We start from the raw sequence: 15735 nt of genomic DNA, 5'->3' as shown, positions 1-15735 counted from the left end.
TAATATCAGAAGAATGAACATTGCAGACAGCTGTAGAAGTGCATCGGAAGGCGCACAATGCAGTGCCCGTCTTTGTTGATGTGAGCATCAAGGTACACTAATCCGAGCATGTTATTAGGTGATACTGCATTTGCAGTGGTATATGCTGTGCAGAAGGGCCACATGGTGATTGATGAATATATGGAGTATTTTGTTGGTCTGAGCGTGGATCACTCTGTGACTTTGTCTTCCACAATCGTGGGTCACAGGTCCAGTGCTGCACGTATCACAAGTACAGAAAAGGAACCCAACAGAATAATTTTGGGTTCGCCCTTAATTTGGCTCATGTTTAGATCTGAGATCAACAATATTATTTGCCTGTCACGTGACATTTTTTTTATTCTCTCCATGTTGCATGGTAGATTGGATTGTGCTGTCCCTAGTAATGACAAGAGATGACTTGAAACATTTAATAAGCAGCGTTGTGATATCTCCCTCCATAGGCCGTTCTCTAAGGCAGAGTGATCCGCCGCTCTGGGAGAGTTCTGTACGGATTCTTCATCTCTTGGCTTGAATGCCGATATAAAAATCGGCATGAAGTTGAGAAAAAAAGACGATACGTTTTTTTATCAAAAGGCCCTACTGACTCTCCCCCCTGTTGCTGTTGGCCATGTGTGCAGAAGAACAGCCAACACTACAAGGTGGCGCTTGTTGTGAACTACTTGGGCCACTGTGTCTCCCTTCTTGCACTCATGACGGCCTTCACCATCTTCTGGTGCCTCCGGTAAGGCGACACCAAAGTTCTCCATCAGCCATCACATACAAATCACGCAAGACAAGGCGGTGCCAGCAGTAGCTTTGCAGCTAGAATTGGCAGTGAGGTGGCAGATTGCAAGTCAGGTGGGTGAAATCCTACCTCTTCCTGGTATCATTAATGGAACAGTTCTGATGAAAATTCGGCATCTGAATCCTGGTTTCTGCTACCTATAATTAAAGTGGGTTCTCAGGTGCAGTGAGTTATGTTGTTAGCCCGGTCACCAATAACTGCACGAAAAAAAAACCCCATCATTAATTTGGCAAAATGTCATAGCTGAGAATTTAAAAAGTTAGTTTGGCCTGCAAAAAGTATTTTATTCAGAGCATATAAAAGGTGTGTACCCACTATGGATAGATAAACTAAGTGAAAGGACTTCAGAAGTACATTAACTCGTTGGTAACATCACCTGGGCCAGGTCTTGACACAAGGTGGTGCATTGCTACCTGCAAGACTTACAAATACAAAACACATTTCTTCATCTCTTGACACGAAGCCAATGTCAACATTTGAAAAACCGAAAAATAAGAGGCGAAAGGTACATGGTGCAGCCTTGCCATTGGTTGTTCACGCCACTGCTAGCGGAAGGTCCTCCATTCGAGGGAGTTCTAGAGAGCCTCGCTGGAGATGAAAATCGGGCGAAAACCAAATCCGAGCATTCACACTTGCGCATCACAAACCCTAACGACGTTGGCGCAAGCAGCTTGTCGCGCGATGCCACCGCCCGCACGAGCGGCCGTGCGGATCGGTTTGCCGCACGCGAGGTGAGAGAGAGAGAGCGCGCCAGCGGTCGCCGCTGTCGGCATCGGAAGTTAATGCTGTGGGCCCGTGCGCATGTTGGCGCGTGCAGCAGGAGCATCCGTTGCCTCCGAAACGCGATCCACTGGAACCTCATGACCACGTTCATCCTGCGCAACGCCACCTGGTTCCTGCTGCAGCTCATCGACCTGAGCACGCAGGAGCGCAACGAGGTGAGGACACTGCTCCGTCACGCACGTTCCGCCCGATGCGTGCACACGTGGGGCGCGCGTGCGTCCGTGCGCGCAACTCCGCGTGTGTCCACGCGCTGTTCTCGAGTGCTGCTGTTGTTGTTGTTGTTGGCCGCGTGTAACGTCCCACTGTTGGTTAATGCCTCCCCCATTTTATTACATTCCTATTATTTGTTGTTCCTGTCCGGTAGTCGCCTGTGCATTCTTGGATTTCGTTTCGCTGCTGCCATCTCTTCCGCTGTTTCCCTCTGCTTCTTTTGCCTTCTCTGGGTCTCTCCTCCGTAGTTAAAAATATTGATCACGAGTTGTTTTTGACATAGCGCTGCCCTATATGCTGGGATGGCTCGGAGTGCCTCACATCACATCGCATCAAACAGTTGAAAGGGGATCACCAGTGGCAGTTGTCCTTGTGCGCACACTGTGACACGGCAATGGCTTGGAAATGGGAATGCGTCGGCCAGTGTGGGGCAATGATTGCTCTCTGTAATCCCGATTGAGCAATTTGCTGGCTGTTCTTGAATCTGGAAAATGTAGACGCTGTTGCTGGCACACAGATGGCATACTCTTTGTCAGGGGATCTTTAACCTCGACGCGTATTTCTTACGATTAATGCACTTGCAGTATTTACCTGGGCAGCCGCTTGATTCTAAGCGTGAACCAGTTTTTCTCATGATGTGGCCTGCCCATTTTCCTTAGATTTTTTTTGCCTTCTCTAATGCACATACAAATAAAGCTAAAGATTTTCCTTCAACAAATGCAGATATTAAGTCGTGATTTAGCTCACAATGGCAAGCTTGAGCCTTGTGTGACCAGTACCACGCATTCCCGACCACCTTTATCTCCCTAGCATTGATATTGACCTATTACAGTTTGTATTTCGTTCTAAGGCTGAGCTGACTTCGCGGAGGATGAGGCCAGATTCAGAATATGATTGCTAAAGGTTTTAAGCTTGACTACGAATCAAAGCCAGGTCACTGAAATCCCAGTGCAGTGCACAAACAGCTGCGGCCCCACTCTCACAACAGGCGGACACAGACGAAGACAAAGATCCTCCGTATAGCCGTAACAGACTGTTGGGCCAAATGCTTTTAGCGAGCACAGATGCACACACACACATAGCCACGTGTGTTGGCATTCCCCCGAGATATAACTAGATTCAGGAAGCTCAGGTACCCGAGTTACAGGTCGTTTAATTTCACGCTTACCGGTCCGTGGAAGTAAGGGGTCTGTAGCCAACGGGTATCGAATTGGAGTTACTATCGTTTAGGGCCGCTTTAGTTTCCACAGGAGGTTGTGCGGCAATGCACGCAGGGGTACGAACGCGCGCAGAAGACAAAGCGATGTAAATTACAGTGACTCGCGGAGATCGTGGCTGGGCAAGCGTGCGTGGCATTTACGTTCAACTTGCATGTGTCTCGAGGCAGCCAACTCAGCTTAGCAGTAAAATCCTGACATTCACCCAGTCATGAACCACATTTATCCCCGACCCTGGCTTCCAAAGCAGTCTGGTCAGAGAAATAAAACATTTATTTTGCTCGTAAAGCATCTGAACACACGGGTGGTGCGTCTGTACTTTGCCGAGATATTGATGACAAAGCACCCGACTGGCGTTCAGGTATTCTAAATGTTAGGTCACGTGGCTGCATGCCTGCGGGAATGCGTAGAGGTGAATTTTTGCCGCTTGATGAATCGTTCCATGGATTGAGGGCTCGATCAATGCCCTCCATGACACGGAGTTTGGTTAGATTACAGGTATTATAGCCATGCGGGCGAGAATCCCTTGAAGCCTCAATTAAGCCCAGGACAACAGGATGCTGCTTATTGTGCACTGTTACATGAGCCGTCCATATTCACGTCGATATAGTATTGCTTTTGTTACAAAAAATTTACATGTTATTTTCACGGCGTTTGCAGGAAAACAACAACAACAATCAGCTGTAATGGAAGTGGTTTCAGTTCACAGCTGAAAGCATGCAGTTTCCGCCAGTAGAGTTAAAACATCTTTTTTTGATATATTTTTTTGTGCGAGCAGGGAATTTTACAGCAATGCTTTTTGTCCGTGATATCATGCCGGATCAAGATCTCTTTAACACAAAAAAAAATACCTGTTGTGCATCGGACTTTTTTCGACAACAACATTCTCTCAATGTATACAGCACCCTTTAACGTACCTTTTTTTTGGTATTACTTTGTTGAAGAAGCAGCAATGCCTTGTTTACGTTTTAAAATGTTCGTGAATAAATAGAGGTCCTCGACTTCGGAATATGAAGCTTGATTGTGGGGCTATCTTTATGGTACTAGATTTGAAGCTTTCGTGACTGCAAGGATTCATATTCTTAGGTTTTTTCGGTAAAGTCACGTAGGTAAAAAATAAAAATTAATAAAAGTAAAATAAAAAATAAAAATCACGACGTTTCGGAGGCAACACAAGCTTCCGTCTTCAGGTGGAACAGTCACAGCACGATAGCTGTATCAAGTCAGAAAAATCCCAAGAAACGTCGTGATTTTTATTTTTATTTTACTTTTATTAATTTAAATTTTTTTACCTACGTTACTTTACCGAAAAAACCTAAGAATATCTTCATGGTACACAACGTCGTCGTTATCACGAACCATGCCCAGAATGGTCCCCCGTTTATGATGAGCGAAATTGCAGGAATGCGTTTCTCTTTGTCTGACTCCTACCTCCATCGAGCGATCATGTTAAGTCAGTAACCCCTTGCATGACGTGCTGCCAAAAGTCCAATGATGATCGTATTTGGGGTTTTGTTTTCTACATCATACTGTGAAGTAAACTCTACTGAATGGTGAATAGTGTACACGCTATCAATGTTGTCATTGTCTTTCTCCAAAGGCCCAGGTAAAATTGTCATGAAACCTGTTAGATGGGAACACCCTGTATACAGTACAGATGTGTACGTTGAACTTCTTTCGCACTGTATGTAGCTAACCGTGCTAATCAGAGATGTGGGAGAGGGAGACATCAAACTAAATATAAAAATCAGTTTTACAGAAATACATTTTTCAACCTAGAAGATTTAAACGTGTCTAGCTCCAGTGGTTTCCTAATATCGGAAGGAAGAGCGTTCCAGACGGCCGCAGAAGCGCATCTGAAAGAGTGCGATGCAGTGGCCGTCTGTTTTCGATCGCTCGCCATACTTTGTCTCTATTTATCACGTGTTGTCACTTTCTCCCCTTGGGTTATGCACGCATTGACTGCTGCCTTCAAATCAATCCTTAGGCTCATTATACAACCATCGAAGGTTGCCCGTAAGCGACAGTTATTTGAGGCTTTTTTATGACATGCAAATTATGCTGATGTGCTCTGTATGCAGTGGTGAAACAAATTGCACATATGACACCTAAATGAACAAGGGGAAATAAAAATGAGATGATGCGAGTTAAGAAATAAAAATAATTGATGATTGAATAAAGTCACGACCCCCAAGGCATGACGAGTCTAACAAATCTCTGTGGAGAGAAATCTGAGCGCGCCTACATAATACATGTTAAATTTCGATTTAAAGCTTTCATGACTGCAGAGATTCATCTTCTTAGTTCTTTCGGTGAAGTCACGTAGAAGGCAAATAATAAAATAATTAAAACAGAACATAATAACATACAATGCTCACGACGTTTCGGTCACAACGCAAGCAGCCGTCCTCAGGTGAAGAACAGGACCTGTTCTTCACCTGCGGACGGCTACTTGCGTTGTGTATTGTGGATAATACATGTTATAAAACCCACGTGCTAATTGGAACCTACTTAAATAGCAAAAGCTAGTGCTTCGGGTGGCAAATTTGTGCCAGAAAGGCACCACGTGCTTTAGGAAAATTTAAATTAAACTTGACTTGAGTTTTAAGCGGGGGCTTGTGTGTTTAATTGGGCATTCAAAAGACAATACGGTACTGCAAAAGTGTTCACTCCGCCCCTCCCTCCCCTCTTTGGCTGCTCTGAACGGTGAAATATTTCACAAACGCACGGTGGCGAGATGTTAACTACCTCGTCTGGTATACAAGACGGTCGTGGGTTCGATACCGACCTGGTCGCCTGGATTTTTCTCCGTGACCTCCGGTTTTTCCCACCACATTTATAAACAACGTGCATTTTGAGTATTTAGCTGCTATAAATATCCACGTGATGAGCCACTTCGTTGAGTTATCATTTGCATGCACGTGTAGTGAATCACTCGGAGACACTAATTGTAGGAGGCACTCTATTTATTACAGCCTTCACAGGCACAAGGGTTAACTCCATTAAGGTCAGCACAGCTAACAGGCTGCGCGAGAAGGTGAAGGCGGTGACGAAGACTCCAACAGCTTGACGGTTCTCCTCCAACAACAGCCCTGAACTTTCGCTAGCGGTCCCCCTTTTATCCACCTCGCGTGGCTCCGCCTTCGGCCACGCCCCCCTTTCTTGAACCCACTAGAAGGTTCCCGGGCTTGACCACACCCCCCCCTTATCCCCCTCGCGTCCCTCTCCCCCGGCTCGAGACCTCTGTTGGCAGACAGGGCTACGTCACTTGCCGATCTCCCTCTGTGCCAGCAACCAGTGCCAGTCCACGTCACTACATATGTGTAACTTCTTGCGCACTGTACCTAGACGACCGTGGTGTTAATCGGAGGTGCCAGGTCGCTTCTCAGTAAAAGAGCTATATACTCTTTGTTTTTTTCGGTAAAGTCACGTAGGTAAAAAAGATAAAATAAATGAAAACAACTAAATTGAATCACGACGTTTCGGGCGCAACACAAGCGTCCGTCGTCAGGTGGGAAAGCGTGGCCTACTGCTGATGCAGCGTATGAATCCTTGCAGTCACGATAGCTTCAGAGCAAGAGCTATATACCTCAGTGGGCCTTACTTGGTGAAATAAAAAATAATAGTTTTAGTTTAAACGCCGCTTCAATATGAGCACCTCCCACAGGTCCCTGCGTCGTAGCCAGCACAGCGGGGCGGGAAGCGCCGCTGCGAGGGTTTCGGTGCTCCGCCGGTCATCAACGCCGCTAGAGCGCAAAATGAGCGTTGGGGTTGCATTTGTGAAATCGCTCATGTGTCGAAACGGCTCCAGAGATACGGATGGAAATGTATTGGCGCGTTAGGATGACGGACGGAAGGAAGGAGCTGGGTAACTTCAGCAGTGTGAGGTGTTGTATTAACGCGCGGCGTGCCATATCAGTGTGTTTTTGTAATCACATTTTATACGCTCCTGCCGTATAATTTACCAGATGCCTGATCACGATGGTATGTGATGAGCATCAATATGCCACAGGTGGCATCATTGATACGTAGTAATGCGATGCAGTCATTTACCAACTGCATTTCTTTTTACTTACACACTGAGTTAACACATTATAATAAGAATGCGTTTTATTTATGTGGTGCTTTTCCCACGCTCAAATAACTGAACACTAAAACGTATTGAATATTATACATACTGAAAAAAACTATTACATGAAAAAAAACAGTGGCATATGTATAAAGCATAGTAGCATAGAAACCGAGTGTCATCGCTTTGGTAATCATCCCAATTTATATTTGAGCTGTATTTTACAGGCCACATTTACAGTCGTAGTAAATTGTAATCAGGGGTGATCCGGTGCTTCAGGGGTCAAAGCTCTAAGCTGGCCCGAGCAAAATCCTGGGTTCAAATCTGCATTTCTGCCGCTCGCGACGAAAGTGTGTTCTCGAGTGTAGCGAGTTGATGGTTTCGGCCCACCCGCCAGCGAATACGCAACAAAAACAACCCCACGACATGCATGTAACTCTTCACGCAATGTGCCTAAATTCCAGCTCTGATAATTCCAAAACATTGGCCTGGCTCCCTCACTAAAAACACATCTCTGGCTGAAGCAGGGTGTGTGGATCACAGAGGTCATTTGGAGACGCCTCAAAAGAAGTTCTCTGAAATCTATTTACGTGGGCACTTCTCCAGCACAATGGGTTACACTTTTCCGCAAGCATTCCAATGGGTACTTCACCTTGTGGCATTACTCCACAAGCACAGTTGGAATAACATTTGAAAAAAGACAATACATTATAATTTTTATTTTCAAAGAAGTCCTTCATTAATAGAATGTCTGACATGAATGTATAGGCCTACATATGACCTGCTTGTGTGTGTGTGTGTGCGCGTACACAGCCCTGGTGCTGCGTCATCATCACCATCTTCAACTACTTCCAGGTGACCAACTTCTTCTGGATGTTTGTCGAGGGCTGCTACCTCCATACAGCCATAGTCATGACCTACTCCACCGACAAGCTGCGCAAGTGGATCTTCATATGCATCGGCTGGGGTGGGTGTGACGGTTGATTGGCATACCCGCACGCGACACGTGGAGTATGTACATATGGATGTTGAACTTCTTTCGCACCGTACGTAGCCAACCGTGCTAATCAGGAGGTGCGGGGAAAGGACAAGAAACTATACACAAAAAAAAACAGTTCTAAATAAATGAGTTTTTAATTTACATTTAAAAGCGTAAAGCTCCAGTGGCTTTCCGAGTATCGAAAAGAAGAGCGTTCCAGACGGCCGCAGAAGCGCATCTGAATACGCGCGATGCGGTGATTGTCTTTGTTCGATGGCTGAGCCAGAAGCCGCTGCGAGAATGACCGGGGTTCGCGTGATGGTCGTTTATGAGTGAAGCACATGTGGGCCATCCTCAGAATAGCTGCCAAAGCACACGCTGCTACTCATAACTTTCGCGTACAGGATGCCCGCGATACATTCGCCCAAATCACCCTGAATATGCCCTATCTCGTCAGATAACACAACAAAGCTGAGCAGTATGTGTGTTGAACTTATTTTGCTCCGTACAGAGCCAACCGCGCTCATTGGAGGTGCTGAGTATATTGACGAGAGAATCTCTGGCAGTAGAAATTATAAGATGCTCAGTACGCACGTATCATTGGAGAAACGTGTCACTTTTAATGAGATGTTGATGGTGTTAAACAAAGGTAGGCGCAACGCAGCACCAATTTGCTCTCGGTTTGGCAGAACTGCATTCATTGCCCCAGGACTCGACCGAACATTCCATCCAGCACAACCGATCTATCTCAAGCCCTCACGTTTACATAATTGCAACTCATAAAACGAAATGTGTCACTGTGAAAACTCATTAATGTTTAGCTCGTAAAATCGTTTTCCCCTTGCCTCCTTTTCCCAGGCTATTAAGTGTGTAATATGTTACGAATCCGAAACGCCATTACTTTTTCTTTCTTCAATTTGTATTTTTGCGCGGGGGGTAAAAAAAAAAACATTGCTTGACTAATGGACCGTCTGTGTGTTTTGTGCCCCCACTAATGATCATTTTTCAGTGATACCCGCGCCGATAATCATAATCTGGGCCATGGTGAAGCTGCATTTCGAAGATGAAAAGTAAGTTGCTCATCTGTGCGGTGCGGCATTGGAAGGGTCGCGGCCGTCGCTCGCGCCAGCGATTGATGCACGGCGCTCCTCTGTCTCGCCAAAGCCTCCTTGTCCACGCGGCTGTGATGCGTGCGTCGCATTGAACGCGCTCTGTTTAATGACACAAAGCATCATCCTCCTGCACCGCTCCGCCAATCTTTTCAAGCCGCTCCATTCATCACTTAAGCACTCTGAAACCTTGCTCTGATACAAGCGTTGCAAGCAATAATTAACGATGATTATGATGATATTACAGTTTAACACATTGGCTTTCGCGACCATAATAGAGTTTGTTTTGGGTTAGATTGCGTGAATATTACAACTTCATTTGCTTAATTAAGCCCTTTTGAAACTGTCAGCAACTCCATTACCAGATGGATTGAGTTAAATACATCGGATTTTCTGAGAGACCTGACCTATGACACATCTTTCAAGAATTACATTTTATTGGAGTGCCATTTCGCCTTGATGACAATAATGGTGGCAATTTAATGACGAGAGAGGCACGACAAATAATTTGGCAGTTCTCCCTTAATGGTTTAATTTGTTCCGTCTCTTTCTCGAGGTGCTGGTTTGGGAAAACGCCCGGGAAGTACATCGACTACATCTACCAAGGGCCCATTATTCTCGTGCTGCTGGTGAGGGAAGCACTCGCGAGCCACTTGACGGCCAGCGCCCACCATGGCATCGCCACTTGATGCGTGCGGAGTAGAGCGGGCCACATAATAGTGGCCCATTACTTGGCCGCATACGAGGAGCTGCACCCGCAAATAATTCTGTAATGCCTGAAGCCATTCGGTGGCTTTCGAACCAAACCATTGCTGCGACGCGTGACGTGTGCAATAAAGTGGCAACACTCGAAGCCAAATGCGTGAGTGGTGAGTCGGCAGTGGTGTGAGTGCCCCTTGCTCTCAACCCAACGACGCCAGTGAGATTATCATCGGCGAGCGTCATTGGCGAGTGACATCTGAGCCGGTTTATGCCTCCCTCGTTCAACTGCACCATGCCGCACTGACCAATTTGGCGAGGTGCGGTCAAATAACTCGCACGGACAACACGGTGTGGAAAGGCCTTAATTCGACAATGGATCAAAAAAAGGAGGCGCTTACTGGGCGATGTTATAATCCACTCATTAAATGTAACTTTAGACCGATGAAAAACAATATCAATGAGGTGTGGTACAAACTCAACAAACAAAATAAGACGCAATTCTTGATTCTAATCGTGAGCTCGATTCTGGAGAATGCACGGAATCACGGGAGAGGTCGATTGTCACATGGCTATCATCATCCGCGAACATGGCTGAGGGCCGCCCTTGACGAAAAGCACTTTCGTCACCTGCCTCTATCTCACTTCTGATTTAATAACGCCTGCTCACGGCAGGTCAGCACGCCTACAGATAGGACTGAATATATTGGGGCCACTTCGCCAGAACGGAATTGCAAGAACAATGTCGACCATTGGGATGTGGTAGTTAAGTGGCACTTATGCATTGGACCAACCCAATGTGATGAGAACGTTTATCCTCGTGTCATATTTTGCGACTATCGGGTTTCATGTCCCAAGCTATAATTCCATTGCTGCAGAATAAATCGCCTGAGTTCCGTTGCACATGCAAGAACCAACTGCTTTAGCCAGCTTCTGACACCGTTTAACATTCTGTTGTTTCCCTGAACAGATCAATTTCATTTTTCTCTTCAACATCGTGACGATTTTGATGACCAAACTACGAGCATCGACAACCTCGGAGACCATCCAGTACAGGTGATGTACTTCCCGCTTATAACACGAAGTCCTTTCCACTTGCGATCGTTGTTTAGTTTTCCTTACTCTCGATCCATAACAACAACAACAAGTTTTAATAAAAAAAACAATGGAACATTCTGACCAAATAGCTCCATTAGTCAGCAGAAGCTTTCAAATTACAAAAATTTTAATTTTAGAACTTTCGTGACTGCAGGAATTATTATTTGGTTCTTTCGGTTAAGTCACGTCTAAAGATAAAATAATAAATTAAATTAAATAATAGAATACGACGTTGTGTTGCAATCGAAACGTCGTATTCTATTATTTAATTTTATTTATTATTTTATCTTTAGACGTGACTTAACCGAAAGAACCAAATAATAAATTACAAAAATACAACGGACGAGGTCTCACATCAGAAGTGATGTCATCTCCCCTGATAAACTTTCTGTCTCACGACTCGGCACATCTCCCCAATTCTCAATTTTCAAATCCTTTCACTTGTCCCCAGTTTGATCTAAGATCAGCAACAAGAGCGCCCTCGCCGGCTTTATGGTCCTAATATGGACTTGCTCCAGCCTGCCTCTTCCCCTCTCATCGCACCCTCCACTCCCATTCCTTCACTTTAGTCTTAACAGCCTTAGCCACTTGGTCAAACCCAAAATCAACCTCGAAACTACGGGGGGTTGCTCCTTCTCTTCTGCTGCTACTGTTGGTTGAAATTCTCTCTCCTTAGTTATCCGCACCATTGAGTAATTTTCCCTCTTTAAGTCCAAAGTTAAGATCATCCTTCTCTCCTCTGCGTTTGACTCGTTTTACAGTACTTTCCCAGGAACATGTTTGTCTTGTATTTCCATCGTTTCACCTTTTAATCCAAATAATTATTCATTTCCTCAATCCTTTGGCTGTGCCTGCATGGCATTGAATGCACACCACGGGTCGAGCGGCAGTTGTGCGTGGGGGTGGCGGTACTTGAGACGGTTCTGTGTAGCGTCGCGTGCTGCTACTGCTGCTGCTGCTCCATCTGCCCAACGGGTGGTTTTGCTTTTATGAAAAAATATATATATAAAATCTGCATGTAATGTTTATGTTTCTATGGGCTGCCTTGTACAGCCTCTTGAAATGTGTCCGTATTTGACACATTATATTCATGGTGATATAGAGCAATGGACATTTTTTTTATTTTAAGACCTGTCTCTCATATCAATGGCGTCATTTCAAAAGGTCCCAACTGGTAAAATATTACCAAGTTTAGACACCTTACATCTCTGTTCCAGCGTATTTTGCACTTTCATTGCTTGGGATTTCACAGGACCACAATCCACTTCTTCAGGAACTGCGGGTGGTTTTAGCATAATGTGTAAATGGCTGTGTGATTTTTTGTTGTTGTTACATGTTTCTGTGTGTTGGTTTTCTGGCCGGCGCTATAATTATGTCCTCTGATAATTTTCAGATTCGATTGTTGTCACTGGGTGCAGCCTTTGGATGCTGCTGTTTGTGTGGGGCTTTTTGATTTTAGAATCATTGTTCATACGTCATTGGTAGCAACACGTCTCTGCCAGAAATGTATTCAACAATAAGTGACAGAGACAGAGAGGTGAAGGGAAGAGAGGTGAAGGGAAGAGAGGTGAAGGGAAGATAAGGGAGCAATGAAGAAGAGTCTGAGCCATCATGCTGCTGAGCAGGTTTCTACCATCGTGCTGTGTCGCCCTCCGATGCGCTTTCAGGTTGCGCCGTGGGTCGGTCGGCGCGATGTCCGACGTTTTTCTCCGCGTGCTGAAGGAGGATCCAGCACGCAGAACGAAATATCGGGCACCGTGCCGACCAACGAACGAGGGAACGAACAGCGCGACACAAAACACAACGGGGAGGAGGGTGGTGGAGACGCAATGTCAGAACTCTGCAGGCAATCGGCCATCATCTCACGGAAACTGCCGAGCGAGTTGCCGAATGAGGCCAGGCTGCGGGGGGGGGGGGGGGGGTAGCCAGCACCACGCCCCAACCGCCTTTGTCTCCCCAGTGGCGATGTTTACATGCTGCACCAAATGAGCACCAGGTACTAATTTGAGGCTGAGTCGACCTATCTGATGCTCCCAGAGGAGCATTCGCAAGCTTTTAAACATTCTGCCGAATGAATTGCCTTAACAGATGGTGATATAGTGTAGCCGTTCTACGGGGAATCGGGGAGGAAGCTCAGGAAGGGAAGGAGGAGGAGGCAGTGGCCGGGAGGGTGAAAGTAGGATTCGTCACGCTCGGCTGCTTCTGATGTCAGAGTTCTACAGTCGTTTGCGACACTTTGAAACAGTCAGCCAAATATGTTGTAGGCAATTAAATCGGTGGACATATTATGGCAGAGCTATTCCCAAACTCGTTAAGTACGATCGTCTCCTGGCGGCCATTCTGTAAAAAAAAAATGTTTCCTTCATACCAAGTTAGTAGAACTTTTCTAAAAAAAAAAGTTGTTAAAATGAGAAAATACATTTTTAACTACTTCGATTGCCACTTTTACAATAACAAATTAAGTAGTTATTTGTAAGGAATTCAAATCCAGCATCTTCAACGCTAATGGCTCTGGTCCATTTGTGAAGCGATGTGATTCCTATGCAATGTTAACGACCACTTTCATACAAATACAACAATTTGAAAGTGTGTTAACACATGCAAAAAAAAAACTCCGACTGAAATGTTTTTGCCAAATAATCCTACATTAGTTTGAATATCCCTTACTTTCCTGTATTACTCAAAATAAACAGATGGTCTTGTTCAAGTATAAGCCGAAGAGCGATGCGCATCTCATACGCACCCACCCAAGCGATCTTAAAGCAATGAAACACAAGTGGCCACACAACATTCCCCGTACCACGTAGCTCCAACGACGTTGAAAGTTGAGGTGGCTTAACATTGGACGATTACTTACGTGTTGTCTGTCACACGAGTGGACATAGCTTTGAAGGTGGTATCAAAATTAAAGCTCTTTTACCCGAATACCATTTTAAACCTCGGTCGCATTCAACATTATATTGAGATTGTGATAGAAATATACGGCCCAGTCATGATTTTATTCATGACCCAGTGCACACAGGGATGACCCTAATCTGTAGGCGGAGAAGCCACAGGATCCGTTATGGCCATGGGAGGCCCCTGAATGGTTCCGTGGGCTGTGCGAAGGCGGGCTCCAAGACGGCGCTGTCATCGCAGTGATTCTTTTGGGCAGGGGAGTCAATTATTGTTACTTAACCCCTTGGAAGTTCTTCCCCATTATCAAATGAGGCATCACATCGTTTGCATGCGGAAGCTTGTTTCCCTGCTGGGAGCTGATGTTTTTTTCTGACTTCAGTGATGCGTTTTACATCGTGAATGCTTGAAAGCTGTCCAGCTTTTTTTTCTTTGCAAGAAACTACATACTGCGTGTGGCAAAGTAGTCAGCTTATGATCGGTCATAAACTCAAATGATGACATTGGACTCGCATTCCTGATTAGAACATTTGTTTTATTGTGTGTTGCTTTAGCTATCCCCATTCTGTGATGCGCACGGCCCACCAGCTGCTCTGCTGCATTCCTCTATTCTGTACCCCGCTGCTGTTTGCTCTGCTGCTGCTGCTGCTGAGTCCAATGCCCCGGGCCTTTACTGGAGTGTAACGATGCATTGAATCATCGATTAGTATCGACTCCTAAGCTTCATACACGTTCTTGAGTTGCACATTGTCGCTTGTGTCATGGGCTCACTGTGGCCCCTCCAGCCCCTTGATAGGTTTAAAATGACGCGCACACACACACAAAAACCACGTGTGGATGTAGCCCCGTTAAGCGCGAGTACTTCGCCGCAATGGAAAGGACGAAAAGTTATTGAATTCCTCTGCAGCCCTCGCTTGTGATGATGACCCATTACATTGTGACAGAGCGAGAACGATTACGCCCTCAATATTATATGGGGATCAGTCTGGGTTGCATGAAGATGATCGTGGAGTCGGTATTTCTACCTTCGCCGTGGCCCAAAGCAAGCAGTTCCGTGCGCGCGCAAGAATAGCGTGGCCTTGTTGTGCAGTGAGCATGTATGTATGGTGTATGTATGTTGAACCTCTTTCGCATCGTACGTAGCCAACCGTGCTAATTGGAGGTGGGGGGGAAGGAGAACAAATTAAGCATAAAAAGCTGTTCTAAGAAATGTAGTTTTTAATCTACATTTAAAAGTGACAAAGTTGTAGTAGCTTCCTAATCTCGGAAGAGCGTTGGAGATGGCTGAACACGGAGCAGCAGTAGGAAAGGGACGTTGTATCACTGAAAAAGTATTCATACCGCTTGCGAAGTGTGCTGCGAATCGCGCTTGTGAGAATGGATTATAGACAATGTGAGTACATTGCATGGAATGAGTTTGTGTGACCTCTGGAGCCACTTATTGGCTTTTTAACATTAGCAGTGCAATGTAAAAAAAAAACTATTAGATTATTGGAGGGCATTGTCACCCAGAGCTATGACAATTCACCATGTCGACGGGTGTGATGGCAGTTCAGAACCGCCAAAGGTCTTGTAATTAGTCTGTGTTTCTCCTGTTAATCACGGATTACTTTTGGACAACCCCTCTTCCCAGGGAGTCTGGCAAACGAGGAGGCACCAGAGATGCTGTCCAAGGTGCTTCGCAATAAAAATGCATCTTTAACGATCGGTATCTTTAAATATCTCAGATTTTCCAATTCCCAGAATTCCGCTCGGAGGCCAAGATTCCATTCTGACAGAAACGCCGCCGCGCCGCCAAACGCAGCAGCTGTGCCTGCTCATTCAGACTAATCTCCCTATAATTAGCACAA

The 15735-nt window shown here is 45.6% G+C and overlaps 1 protein-coding gene across 1 annotated transcript in view; it reads left to right on the top strand.

Annotated features, from left to right (window-relative positions):
* The window catches only part of LOC144724728 (corticotropin-releasing factor receptor 2-like), a 31598-nt gene that overhangs the window by 5203 nt on the left and 10660 nt on the right, over positions 1–15735 (top strand). The window contains exons 3-8 of the mRNA XM_078604076.1: positions 660–763; positions 1644–1764; positions 7919–8072; positions 9094–9154; positions 9750–9822; positions 10863–10948. Of these exons, the coding sequence (XP_078460202.1) occupies positions 660–763; positions 1644–1764; positions 7919–8072; positions 9094–9154; positions 9750–9822; positions 10863–10948 (599 nt within the window). The remainder of the gene's footprint in view (positions 1–659; positions 764–1643; positions 1765–7918; positions 8073–9093; positions 9155–9749; positions 9823–10862; positions 10949–15735) is intronic.

The sequence above is a fragment of the Lampetra planeri genome, chromosome 2 (genome assembly GCF_965212315.1).
Source record: "Lampetra planeri chromosome 2, kcLamPlan1.2.h2, whole genome shotgun sequence".
NCBI classification, from domain to species: Eukaryota; Metazoa; Chordata; class Hyperoartia; order Petromyzontiformes; family Petromyzontidae; genus Lampetra; species Lampetra planeri.
This window is presented reverse-complemented; position numbering and strand designations above follow the sequence as displayed.